The 17,707-nt window shown below is 33.7% G+C and overlaps 1 protein-coding gene across 1 annotated transcript in view; it reads right to left on the reverse strand.

Moving 5' to 3' along the window:
* GABRG1 (gamma-aminobutyric acid type A receptor subunit gamma1) overlaps nucleotides 1-17,707 on the reverse strand; it is a 99,023-nt gene that overhangs the window by 39,362 nt on the left and 41,954 nt on the right. Inside the window, exon 3 of the mRNA XM_069105088.1 lies at nucleotides 8,705-8,772. Within this exon, the coding sequence (XP_068961189.1) occupies nucleotides 8,705-8,772 (68 nt within the window). The remainder of the gene's footprint in view (nucleotides 1-8,704; nucleotides 8,773-17,707) is intronic.

A 17,707-nucleotide genomic window follows, 5' to 3' on the forward strand; every position in this document is an offset into this window, starting at 1 on the left:
AGAGAGAGAGAGAGAGAGAGAGAGAGAGAGAGAGAGAGAGAACAAATTGAAAATAAACTCTGAGGGATGCCAATGATATCAAGGGGAATCCATAAAGGCTTCTTGTACAAGGGAGGATAATAACTGAGATTTGGCAGAAGCCAAAGAAACTAGGAATTAGAGAAAAGGAGGATAGCTTATGGGAAAAAAAAAACATGGAGTTGGGATATAGAATGTGAGAAATAGTCAGGAGACAGGAGTCACTGCATCTTGGAGTATGTGGGGGTGGAGATGTAGGGACTAAGGTATAAGAAGATTGGCAAGATAGAAAGGGACCACGTTATGAAAGCCTTTAAAAGTCAAACAGAGGAATTTATAGTTGATCCTGGACATGATAGGGAGCTACTAGAGTTTGTTGAATAAGGGAATGTTATAGTCAGACCTTCAATAAATGTGTCAGCAATGCCATATTCACAATGCCTATGGAGATTACAGATATGCTGATATAATTTTCCATTACAAAATACATCATGCTTGCCATAGGGGGGAATAAACTAGAAAATTTATTAATATACCAAAAGACTGAGTCCCAAAACCAGAAAGTGAAAGCCATCAGAGTAGTTATGACATTGGCACAGGTAGATAAAGTAGAAAGCACCCACATTTTCAAGCCTTTAAAACAGAACAGGCTACCTCAGGCAAAGGTCCTCCTCTCCCCACTCACAGCAACTACCCAGCGTTCGGGAAGTGCGATCCCAGCAGCTCTGGCCCCTGGCAGTCCTCAGCAGGAGTCTTTAGCAGAAATTCTGGCTAACTCAAAAAGGGCTTCACGCTGCCGCTGCCTCTGCTACTGCTGCCGCCGTCGCCACCACTGCCAGCCACCCCAGGAACTCTAGTTTTGCTTCCACTTTCTCTTGCTCCACCCCTTCCTGCTACATCAGCAAGTCCAATGGGGCATGGAAGATCTTTAAATCCCATAACCCTTACAATAAAGCAAGAATATTTTAATACATAACTGGAGAATAGACTGGAATAGGGAGAGGCTTAAGATAGGAAGGCCATCCAGAATGCTTTTGCACTAACAAAAGCAATCCAGGTTGTGGTGATAAGGAACTGTACAAAGGTGTGCCAGTACCAGAGGAGATAAGGAGTTGTATAGGAGAGATACTGAGAAAGTAGATTCCATAGGAGTTGGGAACAGATTGAATAGGTGGAGAGGGATGAGAGAGAGTCAGGCACCGAACCTCAAAGGAACAAAACTCAAATTGTGGCATTTTAGATAAAGATGTTGGAAGGCATACATCCTGCCCAGGAACCCTCAGAATACCATTACATAGATAGCAGTAACTGATTTACTCCACCATATTATAAAACTAAATAATGAAAATATTAAGAGAAAAATTCTAAATCATTTAAGAAAATAGGTTACCTCAGGAATTTTTTTTTTACTTTCTGGATAACCATAAAGCAGCAACATAGTTACCAAACAACTTCACATTATTTAAATAAAATGATTCATTTTCTGTTTTTATCAAAGAGAACTAGTTAATATCTCCTTAATGATAATCCCTCATATTACTAAATGTTATTACCAAAAAGGAAATAGATTATATGATCAATTATTATTTCTATAGAGGAAGTACCACACGAGACAATGAACCAAATGTGAGGAAGTGAGGTGGTGCAGTGCATAGAAGTCAAAAAGACCTGAGTTCAACCTCAGACACTTGCTATGTGACCCTGGGCAAGTCACCTAAACCTGTTCATTTTCCTCAGTTATCTCAATTGTAAAATGATTGGGAGAAAAAAAAAATGGCAAACCATTCCATTATCTTTGCCAACAAAACCTTAAATGGGGTAATGAAGAGTCAGACATGACTGAACAATGTTTCTGTCTCTGTCTCTCTGTCTCCCCATCTCTGTCTCTGTCTGTCTGTCTCTCTCCATTACTTTTTAAGAATGAAGCTCCATTCTCTGTCATGCCATCCTATTTACAAGATTGGAATCTTTTGTCCAGGACTAAGATTGTCTACTTGTCTGTAAGCCTTGAAGAGCCATATTAAATGTTGATGCCCTGAAAACTCTTAACACATATTTACATATTGGCTATCCAAAAATATGCTGCCTCAAACTGTGCAGATATTGATACAAAATATTTGTTGGGAAACATTAAGACTGGAGACACATTTTACATACATTATCTCATTCAATTATCCCTCCAAAATTCCTTTCTTGTAAAAACTATAGCTATGGTTATTCCTATTTTACTAAGAAATTGTGGCTTGGAGAGGGTGAGTATTTGCCTAGGATTAAACAGCTCATATCTGAGACAAGATTCAGAGAATTATACCCCACTGTTTTCATAATTAGCTAAATTGTCTTTTTTCCTTGAGAAATAGTTAAACCGATTAGTTTAGAGTCTCTTGAGTAGACATATCAATTTTGATAATCTTTGTTAAACCTCCCAATGGCAATTAGACAATAACATAGAAAGGCAGAAAGAAGTCAAATAGCTTCAAGGTATTTGAGGATTTGGCTAATCACTGACCCCAATGTTGGATCTCAGCAAACTTTCATATTACTAAAGTTAAATTCTTATTTTATCAAAACTTAATGATTACATGGTCTTCTGTGTTTTTTAGTTCCTATAAATTTATTTTAGGAGCATTTAAAACAATCTCTATAATACTGATGACATTTCTATGCTGTACTTTAATTTTATTGTTTATCCATAATTGACTTTTAATTAATTAGACTTTTAAAATTATCTTTGATCAATGATATGTGTAGAATTTGAAGAATAAGTGGAAATTCACCTAGAAGGAAAGACATTCCATAAGCTGAATTTTTCATCTGGCAGGTAAGTTTGCAAGTTTCCTGAAACTCAAATCTAAGGCAATGTGATATAGTAGATAGGATGCTGAGCTGGGAAATGAGAGACAACTTCAATTTCTCTTCCAGAGACATATTATCTCTGTCACAGTCACTTAATCTCTTGGTCTCAGTTTCCTCTTTTATTAAATGGGAACAGTAATATCTATATTACCTACCTCACAGGGTTATGAGGTTTTTAAAAAGTTAAAAACACAAAAGTGATCTATATTCATACCTGCCAAAGTTCTGTTAGGATTATAAATCATTTTGTTTCCTTAAAAAAAAAACTACCAACTTTTTAGTATTAAAGAAATCTATTATCCCTTGGCTAATGCATATAGCAAGTTTAAAAGTATACAGACATCCATGAATGTAGTAAATTATTACAAATACTGAGAAATTAAAGCTTAAAGCAGAAGATGTACTATTTAAATGGGGAAAAACAGTTTAGTAGAATAGATTATGAGCTAAAATTGAAGAAGGACCAGCTTTTGTTAATTAATATTAATAAAATATTAGTGTAAAATCAAAAGAGATAAAGTTATATGCTTTAGACACATCATTTTCCTAATAGAAAAAATCTTTCTATGTATACATTTTAAAACATTTGGCCATATACTTGCTCAGCATATTTTCAGAAGAAACCTATGATATAGGTAAAGGGTATCATAGAGTAATGTGTTAGAGACTGAATTTACTTTAGACTTCATTTATCCCAGTCAATTAACTTTAAAGATTGGAAAACAAAACTGCCAAGAGGTTATATAACATTTACAACCATCACACCATCACTTAGTGTCAGAACCAGGTCTAAGACCCAGGCCTCTGTCCTCTTAGCAAGGATTCTTTCTACTAGATCCTACTGTCTCTCCCACATCTGGATGTAACCTGACTAGACAGCTACAAATATTCCATTTGATCTGCAATAGTGTTAAGCAAATCTAAAAAAGCATTTCAATAACCTCAGGATCAACAATTCAATATTTCAGTTGCATTCTTCCCCCACACCCAGTTTTCACTGCCTTAGCTCTCATAATAACTATCCTATAGAATTTCAAGAACTAGCTAAAATAATAAAGGAAAAAGATTATGCCACCCTTTAATTATTTATGTAATTAAAACCACAAACTAAAATATTCATAATTACCTACCTACCATATTCAGATCAAAGTTGAGATATAAAGTTTAGTCAAAGACTTGACCCTTTCCCCTCAAGGATTTTAGAGGCAAAATGAGAAGGAGAATGTACCACATAGGGTTTTAATATAGTTGCTTATAAACATATTAGGTGTTTTGAAATATATACAAGAAATACATAGAATAGATGGAAGGTAATCTGGTAAGATAATGCACAAAGGCATAGACATGGGAGATGAGATGTACGAGGAATAGATTCTAGGTGAGTGTACATAGATCATAGAGTAAATGGAGGGGAGTAAAACATAAAAAAGATTAGAAAACTCAGAAGATGTCAGGTTACAAAGAACTTTTTATTTGATCATGGAGGTAATGAGGAAACACTGAGTTTTGGCTGGGGTCAGATAAACTTCAGAAAAAATCACTTTGGCAGTTTTGTGGAGGATTATAGTGGAGAGACACTTGAAGTGGGGAGACTAATTAGAAGGCTATTTAAGAAATACAAGAAGGAGGTGATGAGTGCCTTAAGTAGATGGAGACTATGTGAGTAGAGGGAAGAGGACATGTATAAGAGATGCTATGGACATAGAAACAAGAATGCCAGGGGAAAAGAATTGCATATTACTTGATAAAAAAGAGGGAGCCAATGAAGTCTTTGAGCAGAGGAGAGGACAACTGACATTATGAGATTTATGCATAATAAAGATTATTCTAACAGTCTTATGAAGGGTGGCTTGGATAAGTAAGATGAGAGCCAATGGAAGAAGAAAAAAGAAAGGAAAACATAAGCAGAAGCACTTATAATCATTAGAACAAATGATAATGAGGTCTTGGGCAGTAGAGGAATAGGAATGTGAAGAGAGAGGAGGCATTAGTGTTATAGAGGTGAAACAAATATGAGTAACTCATAAGAGAACAAATGTGTGGGAAGGCAAGAGGTAAAACAAGTTGAAATTAAAAACATGGGAGACTAGGTGAATAATGGTGGTGCCACAGATAAAAAGTGAGGTCATAATGAGGAGAAGATTTAGGGAGAAAAATAAAAGACAATTAATTATGTTAGTTTGGGTAAGTTTTGGCTGAGAGTATGTAGCAGCAAGCACCCTAGCATCCCCAGGGTGGCTGCCAGCACAGGTTCTTAGACCTGCTTTTCTAAAGGAAAGCAACTCAAAATGGGTTGACAATCTTGCTTTAATCAAACATATCATTTACCTAATTCAAGGGAAAAAGTCAGAACCCAGAACTTCAGAGTATACAGAAAGGTTACAAGTAGAAGTTACAAGAAGACAGAAACAAACAGATCAAGCAGACAGGCCTCCAACTGTCTAACCATTACATCCATACCTAGTCAGTTACCAGAGAGGGAAACATCAATATCTGGGTTTTTCAAAGCCGGGGGGCTCTCAACAGTTGCCCAGAGTTTTGTCTGGTCAAATCACACAACACTTTTCAAAGTGATCCCCAAAACAAAGCCTTACATCAAGGTTTATATAGCCTTCTCCTGGCTCAGAGAATGTCACAACTCTCTTGACTCATTGCTCAATCAAGAAGTATCTCCTGAAAAACAAGCTTCCAGCCACAGGCTCCAGGTGCACTTAAGCCTATCAAAGGGCCTAGGGGCAGGGAAGATCTTACACAATACAATCTTAGAAAGATGGCAAAAACATAAATTTACATTCCCATTACAGATTAACACACTTAGGTGGGATATCCCATAGCAATTATGGACATCTGTAGGTATTTAGGTTCAGCAGGGGGAAAAAAAATCATTAATCAAGAAACAATTTAAATTATTTTAGTTCTTGGAGTAGCAACAATATTTATATGTGTATGTGCACATGCACACACATATATACTCACATGTGTGTACAGAGTGTAGATATTATATATAGTGTGTATACCTCTATATAATGTATACATATATACATACTTAATTTGTTAGGGTTTAAGAAAATCATGAGATCAAAGATGCCAGTCACCAATCAAAGAAATAATCACAAAATTCAATCAATCTTTACAATCATTCGTAGGCATTGCAAACCCAAGACAGTTTCAAATATATATTGTGGAAAAGACAAGGGGAAAGAGTGGAGTGGTGAGGATATTGTTGGACCAAGAAGATGAAGATGAAGTACTACCAGGGGCACTGGCTTCAGAAACAAAGATGGAATTCAAAAGCACTGCTGACGGAAAAGAACAACAGGTCAGAACAATGGTTTATACATATGTGGCATAGGAGAGAACAGAAGGTAACTGGGTTTATTGAGACTGATTATGAATAGTTTTGTTACACAAAGTAATGAAATAGATGGGAATTTGAAGAAGGATATAAAGTGATTTCTTTTTATATTACCTTTTAAACACATTGTTAGTGAAAGTTGTATTTTATGGATAGCAATAAAAGAAATATTTACAAATTTCCCCCTTTCTCTGCATTATAAAGCATTCAAACATTGTTTATATTGGAAATAGAGTAAGAGATAGAGATATGTGTGCTCTGTGATATATTACATTGTTATATAAAATTACATATACATGTTAAAATATATGTGCTAGCTAATCCATGATGCCCATATGATTATAAATTTGTGGAATTAATATTTAAGCTAATTAAATATGCAAAATATAAACAGATTAACCATAGAAACAGATTAAAATGCATTTCTTGTTTCAAAGAAAATTTATAATGATGAAACAAATAAGACAATTTAGCATTGCTGTCTTCTTAAGAATAGGGTCTTTTGGAAAATTCCACTTATTTAAATTAAACAAGTATTTTTAATCACACTACCATCTGGAATAAAACATTTGTCCCTTCACAAGTGCCATAGTGCTTGGAGTTCCCCAATCTGCAATAACGTCAATTTAACCAGGAAAGATAGATCATTGAATGGGCATTGAACCAGTCTTATGAGCATACAGAATATAATAGACTGCTGTTATTATCATAGCAGTAGTACTACTATTAATAAAAATAGTGTGTAAATAATAGGAATATTTACATAGTGTCTTATCATTTGCAAAATACTTTACAAATGTTTCAGAAAAGTTGGAACCATATCTCTTCTTTAATGCCACCATAATATGAAATGGACTCAAGTGCCACAACTCCCTGTTAAATATTAATTCCTTTGATGTAATGATAGCCTCTTTCAGTGGCCCCTTTATTTTCATTTTTTAAAGAAAATATCACCTTAATGAATATCACATTGTCACTATCACACTAGTAAGTATATTGAAATAATTTAATTTAAAAAAATACAGGAGCTTCCCAGTCCAAGACAGGGACAGGGGAAGAAGAATGAGAAATAAGTATAAAAGAGCATTAGATTAGAAATGGAAGGAAATTTAGAGGTCATTTGTTCCTCCTATTTCATTTTATAGATGAAAGAAACTGAAGTCCAGATAACTTAAGTGATTACAGGCACAGAAGATGGGGATACCAGAGACTAACTTTGTCTCCTTCAAAATTTTGCTTGGGAGCAATCTGGAATGTAATAGTCATAAAATATAACTGAAAATAATGTTATTATTCTGGATCACTAAAACACAAATTGCTTGGTCTTACATATGTGTGTACGTACACACATGTATACATATACATATATACATACATAAATACATATTTACATACTATATATCCCAATCAGTGGTGAAGTGGGAATTGCATCTAACCTTATATTTTAGAGCTATATAATCAGCATTCAGCATTCTTTTGTCTCTAGTAGCTTGAATTACAGCTGTTTGAATATTATTGATTTTCTGTGCTCTTGAATATTTAGCAAATTGTTTTTGTTTTTAAAAACAAATACATGCATAAACAAGACAACACACATATCACTTTTTATCAATTTTATCAATTTTTATCAATTTTATCAATTTTTGTTTTGTTTTGTTTGCTTTTTGTGAAAAGAAGTTTTTATTTGGAATAAGAAGACCTGACATCATTTCCACATTTCTTTCTTACTAGCTCACAATCTTTAGCAAGTCTTCTAATGTCTTTGGGCCTCCATGATGTCAGCAGGAAAATGGTTAAATTGCACTAGATCATTGGGTCGCATGTGGCCCTCTAGATTCTCAAGTGCAGCCCTTTGAACAAATCCAAAATTTGCTCTGAGAAGTTTGGATTCCATCAAAGGGCTTCATTTGTGGAGCTTGAGGGCCTCATGTGGCCTCAAGGCCACAGGATCCCCACCCCTTGTCTGGATAATTACTCAGATTCCTTCCAGCTATGAATGCTTACTAAAGGAATACTAATTGAAGCATAATATTTTTCACTTTCTTTCAATTTTTTGTCTTTGTGTACAAAATGACTAATATGGAAAAGTTTTACATGATTGCACACGTGTAACCATAACAGATTCCTTACCTTATCAAGGAAAGGTCAGGGGAGGGAGTGACAAAGAGATATAATTTGAAACTCAAAACTTTTTTTTAATGTTGAAATTGTTTTAACATGTAATTGGGGGGAAATAAAATATACTTTAAAAGATTTTCACCCAAAACAATACAGCAATGTTTAACTTTCTGTATATAATTGAGGAACTGAAAACATATGTAGAAAGAACTTTACTTGTTTGCTGTTCTTTGTAATTAATTCTAACATCCCAAAGTAAGATACCATTTAATTAACAATATATTTCTTTAGGATCTTCCTTCAAGAATGCTTTAATTGAAAGTTATTTCTAATTCTTAATATTAATTTAGAACTTACCATATTGATTGGATCAACAGGTCCGATGCTGTTAACATAAACATCAGTTTCAATTATCGTGGGTCTCACTGAAAAATAATTACATCAAAAATAGTTACAGATATGATCAGCTGTGTAGGGTATAATGACAAAATTTAAATTGATGATATGATATTATTTAATTACATATTATATAATTAAAATTAGGTACTGAGACCATGGAAATAAGCTTTAGTTCAGGAATCATATAACACCTTTCAACTTACTGTCAGTTCTATGGTCCAAAATTACAAACTTGTACAACTTATTAATGTCACAGAAAGTAACAAATGGAAGAAAGCAAGGAGAACAATCAAAGGTTGTAAGGAAGGAGAAGATTTGAGAGAGAAGGAAAGAGTGAAATTAAAATCAAAATTAAAATATTTAAGCAAAGCAATTGTTTGATGGATCACATTCATATAATAATATAGTTGAAAGTGACTTTTAAGTTGACTTAGTCTAATACCTACTTCATATAGAAACTGCTACTACAATCTCCCTGACAGGAGATAGTCTAGGCTCTGTTTGAATACATTCAAAGACAGGGAGCTGTTTGCTTCAGATCAACTCATCTTAATGCTAGACAACTATGAGAAAAATATGTCTCATATGCATCTTAAATCTTTAACTTACTTGTCCTAGTTCTGGCCTCATGAGAGAAAAAAAATGTATTTTTCTGCATTGAAAGTCTCCAAATTATTTAATAGTGTTAATATCCTGTTAAGTTTTCCTATCTTCAAACTAAAACTCTTTTTTTGTTTTCAATTGTTCTTTATATAGAACTATGAAAAAATCTGTCTAATAATATTATAATGAATAATTTTCTCCATTGCTTACTGTGTAGATAGAGCATTTGTACTCAAATGTTGCAATCTTTGGTGTTTTTATTGAGTAAGTAGAAATGCCACAAAAGTAAACAAAGATGGAAATCTCAAATGGACTTGACAGCTGACCTACAGTGAACAGAAGTGGACTAGATGGAAAAACATTGTAATGAGATTGAGGAATCAATTCCCCCTAAAGGTAGCTTAAAAAGGGAAAGATGCTAAAGGCTTGGGAAAGGAAACAACTTCAAAAACCTCATACTTTATTGTTACTAAAAAAAGTGACTAGTGATACACTTATTAACCAATATGCTTACTTTCCCATCTCTATGTTTTAAAAGAAAGAGCATTATCTAAAACTTCAGAAATAGAAGGGCAGAGAAAGAGTTAGGAATGAGAGTTAGGAAGACTTGAGTTCAAAGCCCTCATGGGAAACTCATTCGCTGTATGACTTTGCACAAGTAACCCAAGTTCCATTTGCTTCAGACAACTACCTATTTCATTTCTTCCAAATCAAATGGGTTATGATATTTCAGAAGGAATTAAGATATAAGAAGCCCTCCACAATATAAAAGCTACACATTGGTTGAGGACATCATTGATGAATGTATTGAATGTAATGCTTTTGCAGATTGTTTGTGCAGCAGCCCTCATTTTTATAATCTTACATTTATTTGACTAAAAGGCATAGAAATTAATATCCATGAGAATATTAGAGTGTGATTTTTTTAATTTGGGGCTTAAAAAGTTTTTGATTCATTGAGTTGACTTAAAGGGATCTCTTCAGTATGTCCTATGTATGTATCACAATTATTACAAATTAATTGAAAAAATGTGAGACGACTACATTGGGTGACTGAATATAAATACAAAGTAAGATATAAAGTAGGGGGATATTTACTCCCAAACAAAGCTTTCAAACATCATGGAGAATGTGTAGTGCTGAGTCTATATGTAAGAGGTGTTTCCTATTGATAATGGCAGGGTCCTTCATATGCTATTGCTGATGGATATTATTGCAATGATCGAGACAAACAAAATAATATTGCAAAGTCTCATAAATGAGATCCATATCATTACAAAGTTTGGCACAATTATCCTCACAGGGAAAAATAATCTAAAAATAAATATGGGAAGCATGTCTATTGTCCAGACTTTGAATTGTCCTGGAAAGGCCCTAAACTATTACTCTGCATTGGACCCTGAATAGCAAATAAAGAGGAAGAGAGTACTCTGAATTATCTTTGGGGAAAAAGACTTTTACTCCTTTTGGGGGATAACCCGAATCTTCACAGTGAAACAAAGGTTACATATCTTTTATGGGGGTTAGTATCATTAACAGTCATGAAGTAACATAGTCTCTAAAATTTAAAGTTAAGTTATTAATCATTTTCTATTGATGGCTCTGCTTGGTTTCAACTCCATCATGCCTCCTTCAGCATAAAGGTATCTCCTCAAATCTCATCATCATGAAAATTGGCTTTGCTTTTCATACTCTATGCTTTCTCAATACCCTCATTTGCCACTCCCCTCAGCTTACAAAAGAGAAGAGTAAATTATTCCCAAAGCTTTCCAGAAAATTCTTCATTTGCCATCTGCTTGCTTTTGATTCCATAGATATCTTGCCCCATGCTTTGATACACCCTCCCACCCCTTTTCAGAATGTTTTTGCATACTTTCTTCCACCATGAATTTATAAGAACCTTGAGGGCATGTATTGTCTTACTTTTTCTGATTTATAACCCCAAAACCTAGGCAGATGGTTGGTGCTTACTAAATATTTATTGATTTCAATACAATTATCTAAAGGGCAGTGGAGATACTCATGGTAGATGTAAGTAAACTACTATAACATAGAGCCAATCAAGATTTGAAGGAGAAAATTCACAAAAAGTATGTCACTAGATATCCATGACTGCCAGAAGAGTTGAACTCATCATATACCAAGAATGAGGGATAATAAATGGAAATCCCAAGGTTTTCATTTTTATGCATGTAATGTTAATAAAGCTAGATGGAAGATTTTGTCTTTTGTGATGTACTCCCTCAGCTATGTTGAATTTATGGGAGGCTACGGACAAAGGTTATGCAGAGAGGTCATGTATGAGCTGTGATAGGTATTCCTGAAAAGAGTACCCATATAGATGACATACAATGCTGCTGAAACATTAAAAAACAAAAAAAAAAGTTTCACTCTCCTAATAAGATATTATAAAGAGGAAGAACTAAATGCTTAGATTATGTATTTCATAAGAATGAATCTTCGTCTTTATGTTGGCCACATCCTACCCTTCCTCTATAATGACAGTTGCCACTATTTTTATTTTCAGAGATCAGGCACAGGAGAAGTTCAGTAACGTCGATCTATATTTTATAAGATCTTGAGTCCTCATCTTCACATCAGATATTTTCTGCACACCACCAGTCATGACTACCCATTCCCTAGGCCCACCTCTAGTTATGAAAAATATCAAATCAACATTACCTTTGCTTTTGGAATGAATTTATCAAAAGACTTCCTTACATTTCTATTTCCATCCTGATGATTTCCCAGACCAAAACACTCTTCCCTTTTCATTCCTGCCCTAAATTTTTTCTTTCTTATTGTCTGCTACTTCCTTGTGCTCACTGATGTAAATAAACACATAAACATCAGGCAAAATCATGATCTTGTGAAATATTTTAACTTTTAAGAATAATTAGTCTTTGTGAAGTCATTTAGATTCAACAAATATTTATAAACTAATTGTTCAGGGTGATTCATTGGTATCAATTAGGTCTATAAAGGGGCAACTTGGGTTATATCTACTCAATGTTAAAAATATTTTGTTAGATTTTAGTGTTTGGTGTCATGGGGAAAAAAGTTTATTGCTTGATCAAATATTTAGGTTTTCAACGTGATTTAATTTTATAAACACTGCTGTTGCTCCCTTTTTATTCATACAGAAACTCTGTGTATTTTATTATGAGGTATTTAGATTTAAAATATTTATATGCATTTATTGTATTCATTTTATTAAGATTTTACAATTATCAATGTATTTTCATTAGTGCCAGTATAAGTATATTATTATCCTTCAGTTATTTTTAAAATTTCATTGAATATATATTTTTGAAGAGTAAGATTTCCTCCTCATTGATATTATCTTTTATTAAATAGTATATATGTATATATGTGTGCATGTTTTTGTGTGTGTAGATATATGCGTGTGTGTTTATCCAAAGTACAAATACATTTAGTTGGTTCACCAAGTAAACATGAAAAGCAATAAATGAGGATAAATCCCTAAGCTTATCCCTTTTTTATTACAAATTTTTAAGGGAAATAACCTTTATGTGTACCAATTTTTCAACCTTAAGGATCTTACAAAGAACTGAATGGCATTTAAGTATTTAACATCAAAAGGCCAAATTTGTTTTCTGTAAAAGCAACCCTTACTAGTTGGCACAAAGCTCTTTGGGAGACTGAAAAAGGCATTTCTATGAAATTTTCATTTATCACATCTGACCTAGATCCTTTTATGCAAAATAGAAAGTATTTTAACTAAATAAATTCAAATCTATTTTAATAAAAAATATATATTCGATTGGAACACCAATACATGCCAAAGCATGGCAAACTCTATTGAATTGTTATGTTGAGGGAAATGCATGTACCGTGTTTCCCTGATAATAAGACCTATCCTGAAAATAAGCCCTCCCCTTACTGTGTAAAATTCCTCTAAAATAAGCCCTCCCCCGAAAATAAACCCTATTGAGATTGCTACTGTAGTGAAAGTGATCCCCTGCGCTACACGCTACATTACGGTACCCTCTGTATGCACCGTCCCCCCCCCCCACCCTGAAATGCACGCCGTGCTCCGAGCTGCATCCAATCAGAGCTGCAGCAGTGAGCGCATCATCCTGTTCTTCCCCAGTGATTTGCTTATTGAATAAAGGTACATTTTTTTGTTCACATTTACCTGTTTATTAAAATTGCTGTAAATGTTCATTAAAATAAGCCCTCCCCTGAAAATAAGCCCTCTGGTGTTTTTCTGTCCAAAAAAAATAATAAGACAGTGTCTTATTATCGGGGAAACACGGTATGTATATAATAATTAGCAATAAGGCACTGTGCTTAGCACTTTACAAATATGACTACTTTTGATCTTCACAATGACTCTGGGGGGTAGGTGTTAGTTGAGGAAATTGAGGTAAACAGAGGTTAGTGCCTGGCACATAGTATGTCTATAAATTTTTTACTAGATAGAATTTAATTGAATTTCCTTTCTCAGTATCACACAAATAGTAACTGTTTGAAACTCAATTTGAATTCAGGTCGGCCTGACTACAGACCTGACTTTCTATCTAGTTCACCAGCTAGTCCTTTAAAATATACATAGTGACATATATATGTATGTGTATATAGGAACACAGAGACACATATAATTACATATAGAGACTCAATATAATCTACGTTTCATATAGCTATGTTTAAATTGCATATGGGTGTACACATATGTATATTAGCACAATGTGTGTGTATGTGTGTAACATGCATACATGGGGGTGGGGAGGTAGGTGGAAAAGGGGATAGAATTCTGAATTCAGGAAGACCTGAGTTCAGACTGGGCCTCCAATACTTACTGGCTGTGTGACCCTGGGAAAGTCATTTAACCTGCAAATATATATGGGTATGTATGTGTGCACGCACTGTGTCTGTATACATTGTATATATATATATATATATATATACATATATATGTATATGTGATATATAAAAAGTGCTTTGACACATGACTATATCACATAAGAGGGAGTCAGATGCAGTCCCATATATGTAAGAGATGCCAGAGACCATCTTCTGGGTGGACACGCTTTTCCCTACTTTGTGGATTAGAGCAGTATCTTTCAATTGGCTTCCTAGTAGGAACTGGCTGCATCTTTAAATCTAGCTGATGGACGGACAGTCATTCTCTTTCAGGTGCCATCTTAGGGCAAATTGTATAATTTTAATAAAATGAATTCAATAAGTTAATATAAATAGTTTAAATCAAAATGCCACATAATAAAATACACAAAGAGTATTTTGTATAAATACAAAAGTCTTGTTCATCTGAAAGCTGGGAAGCATGCACTAATATGAGTGAAATAAGAGAAAAGGGTCACTTTTCCCTTCCCTTTAGACTTTGGGGCTGTGAAAAAGAGGGTTAGAGTTTTGCTCTATTTGCCTTGTCCTTTTCACTTTTAAATCCTGGGAGTGGAATACCAGACCCTGGTTCTCAAGTCATGGTGACCTTATAGTCATGGCCAATTTTTTCAGTCCCTCCCTCAGGGTTTTTTACCCCCGACATGTTGGTGAAAATATTCATATGTTTTTTATCCTTATGGAGTAAATATTTGCAAAAGCTAATATGACTGTTAAGTAGTAAATGGAACAGGGTTACTTAGACCCCTAAAACTAGGGTAACAAAAGTGGTGGGGGTTGAAATAATGACAGAGATGAAAGATACCCCCAAATCCCTAAGGATACCCAGAATCCTTTGGGGGAGAGATAAAATGTAATATATGTGGTCTTCAGGCAGTGAAGGCCAAGTTTATCACTGTTATAATTAGATTGTAAGTTCCTTGAGCGTAGAGACTATCTTCCTTTATTTTTATTAATTTTATTCTCAGTGCTCAGAACAGTGCATGGCACATGACAGGTACTTAATAAATGTTTATGGGATTGGAATGGATCATGAATAATTGTATATGCATATACATACATATAAACACACCTAGAATATATATGTATGTATTATATAGACAGATATGTGCACATACAAACCCACAACGTATTTTATATTTGACATACTTTTGAAGAACTTTTCTAAAACGAGGTGTTTTAAATTTTTTAAAATTGTTTTATTATTAAATCAAAGCCTTTATTACTACTCGTAACAAATACAACCACCAAATGTGCTGAATACTCAACAATTCATATATGAGTATTTGTAGCAAATGTAGTACAAAAAAAGAGAAAAAAAGCAGATTAGGAGAAAAGGACAGGTCCCTCAGGGAACTTAATAGTCTAGTTAAAGAGGAATCAAGAAAGTTGAATTCTATTATTGGTTTTAAAACTATGTGTATAACCATACTTAAATAAGGTCAGTTCTCTGGTTCTTATTCCCACCTATCTACCTCATTTACAAAACTAAGAAAGGATGAAAAAGCATTTTAAGTGCTCATTATGTGCCAAACAGTAGCCAATACAAACAGAAAAATTGAGATAGATGAAAATGGGATGGAGGGAGGGGGCGGAGCTTCAGGGAACAGAGGCAGGATAGCTGGTAAAGCAAGAAGTTTCTTAAAAGGCAAATAGAAAAGCTGAGGCTCCTCCCTCTATTTCATTGGAAGGAAAGGAGGTGTTGACTCCTATGTTATTAAATCTTTGTAAGCAATCCAGTAGCCTGAACTAAGAAGGAGCTTATGTATCTTTTTAGTCAAGTAAGAGCTCCCCTTTTCTGTTAGTTCTTCCCATAATGGGCTCACATTTGGGGAAAGTACAGACTGGGAAGGGAATGATAGGGGAAGAAAAGAGGGGGATTCACTAACGGTATGGTGTCAAGTCTTCTTCCCTCCCCCTCAACTATCAAATTCAACATGATGGGTTTAGGAATGGCCAAGGACTGGGGAGGGGACTCTAAGATACAAGGTGATGGCTTTCATAGTTCTATAGCAATTTAATATGAATTATTTTCTTCACTCTTACCCACCTATGAAGTAAGTAGTATGAATATTTTTTAAAATAATTTCACAGATGAAGAAAGTGAGGTTGCATTAATCCTTCCTGGGATGTACATAGTTATGTGAGTTTAAAATATTAGAAAAGATTAAATGCACAAAGAAATTAATACCTATGAAAAAATTCTGGATATCAAGAGAGAAGATTGAAGAAAAATCTTGGAAAGAGATTTCTCATATTTGTCCACTTACTGATTTTCATTTCAATTCTGCCTAAAATAAATACCAACAACCTAGATGTTGGGAGGCATTCAATGAGACAAATCTTTAAAATAAAATTTCATCGTCTCTAAGGATTCCATCCTTTTACATTAGAAAATGAATTGGCATAAACTATTAATTATATTATTGTGCAAATGGCTTAGCTTTCCTATCCCACAGTTTCTCCATCTTCCAAGTAGTGAAAAGAACTTTGCTAAAAATATATGAGGCAGATTTCATTGGAGAAAATTGACGGTCAATTTCTTAAAATTACCTTAGTAACAACTCTTTTGTCCCATTTCACATTTTTCTAAAAACATCTCTCATTTATTCCTAAGAACAATATGTAACTAAATCAAGTTGTGTATATAATTTTAATGTGAAACTGATATTTTATAATTTATAATTAATAATTTGTTTTTACACTACAATTGTGACAATGAGATATAATTTTGTTTTAGGTAATAAGATAAAATAGGACTTTTAATTTAAACTTACAAGACCTCAATCAATATGAATAATTTGATTTTTGATAGTTGAGCAATAAATAGCAAGTATTGTTTATACCACTTCTTAAAAGTAGATATATTTGCTATTTCTTGCAATCATAGATTTTAGAAATTGCAACTTCTAGTAGTTATACTAGTCCTAATATGTATACTTTCTGAGTAGTCAGTTCAATTAATATCTTCACATTTTCACCTACAGATTCTTATAGACCAGTTTGTAATTAAATTGTTACTAAGAATAACTAATATGGTAATCTATTATATATTTTATATACAACATTTATGCTTTCACATGTTTGCATGCAAAATATGTGTATATTTTGGGTATGTATTGAGTTATATATATAGACATATTTTACATATATAAACATATGCATTTAAAGACCACACAATTTATAATAATAAAGGTCAAATTATTCCATTCAACCGCAGATTAAATTATGGTGCATATTTTCCATTTGGACTTAAAAAGTCTGTAGTTGAAGATATTATACTGATTTTTCTCTCAACATTGTTATAAAGGAATTCTATTTTATGTTTGTTTTCTCCAGTCAATAATGAGAAAATATAAAATAGATCTCTGTAACTCTGATGGTAATTTTCCATGTTACAGAGAGAGGGACAGAGAAGAGAAAGAGAGAAAGAGAGAGAGAGAGAGAGAGAGAGAGAGAGAGAGAGAGAGAGAG

The sequence above is a fragment of the Petaurus breviceps genome, unplaced genomic scaffold (genome assembly GCF_028583685.1).
Source record: "Petaurus breviceps papuanus isolate PSGF00001 unplaced genomic scaffold, PetGlider_PUasm1.0 76, whole genome shotgun sequence".
NCBI lineage: Eukaryota > Metazoa > Chordata > Mammalia > Diprotodontia > Petauridae > Petaurus > Petaurus breviceps.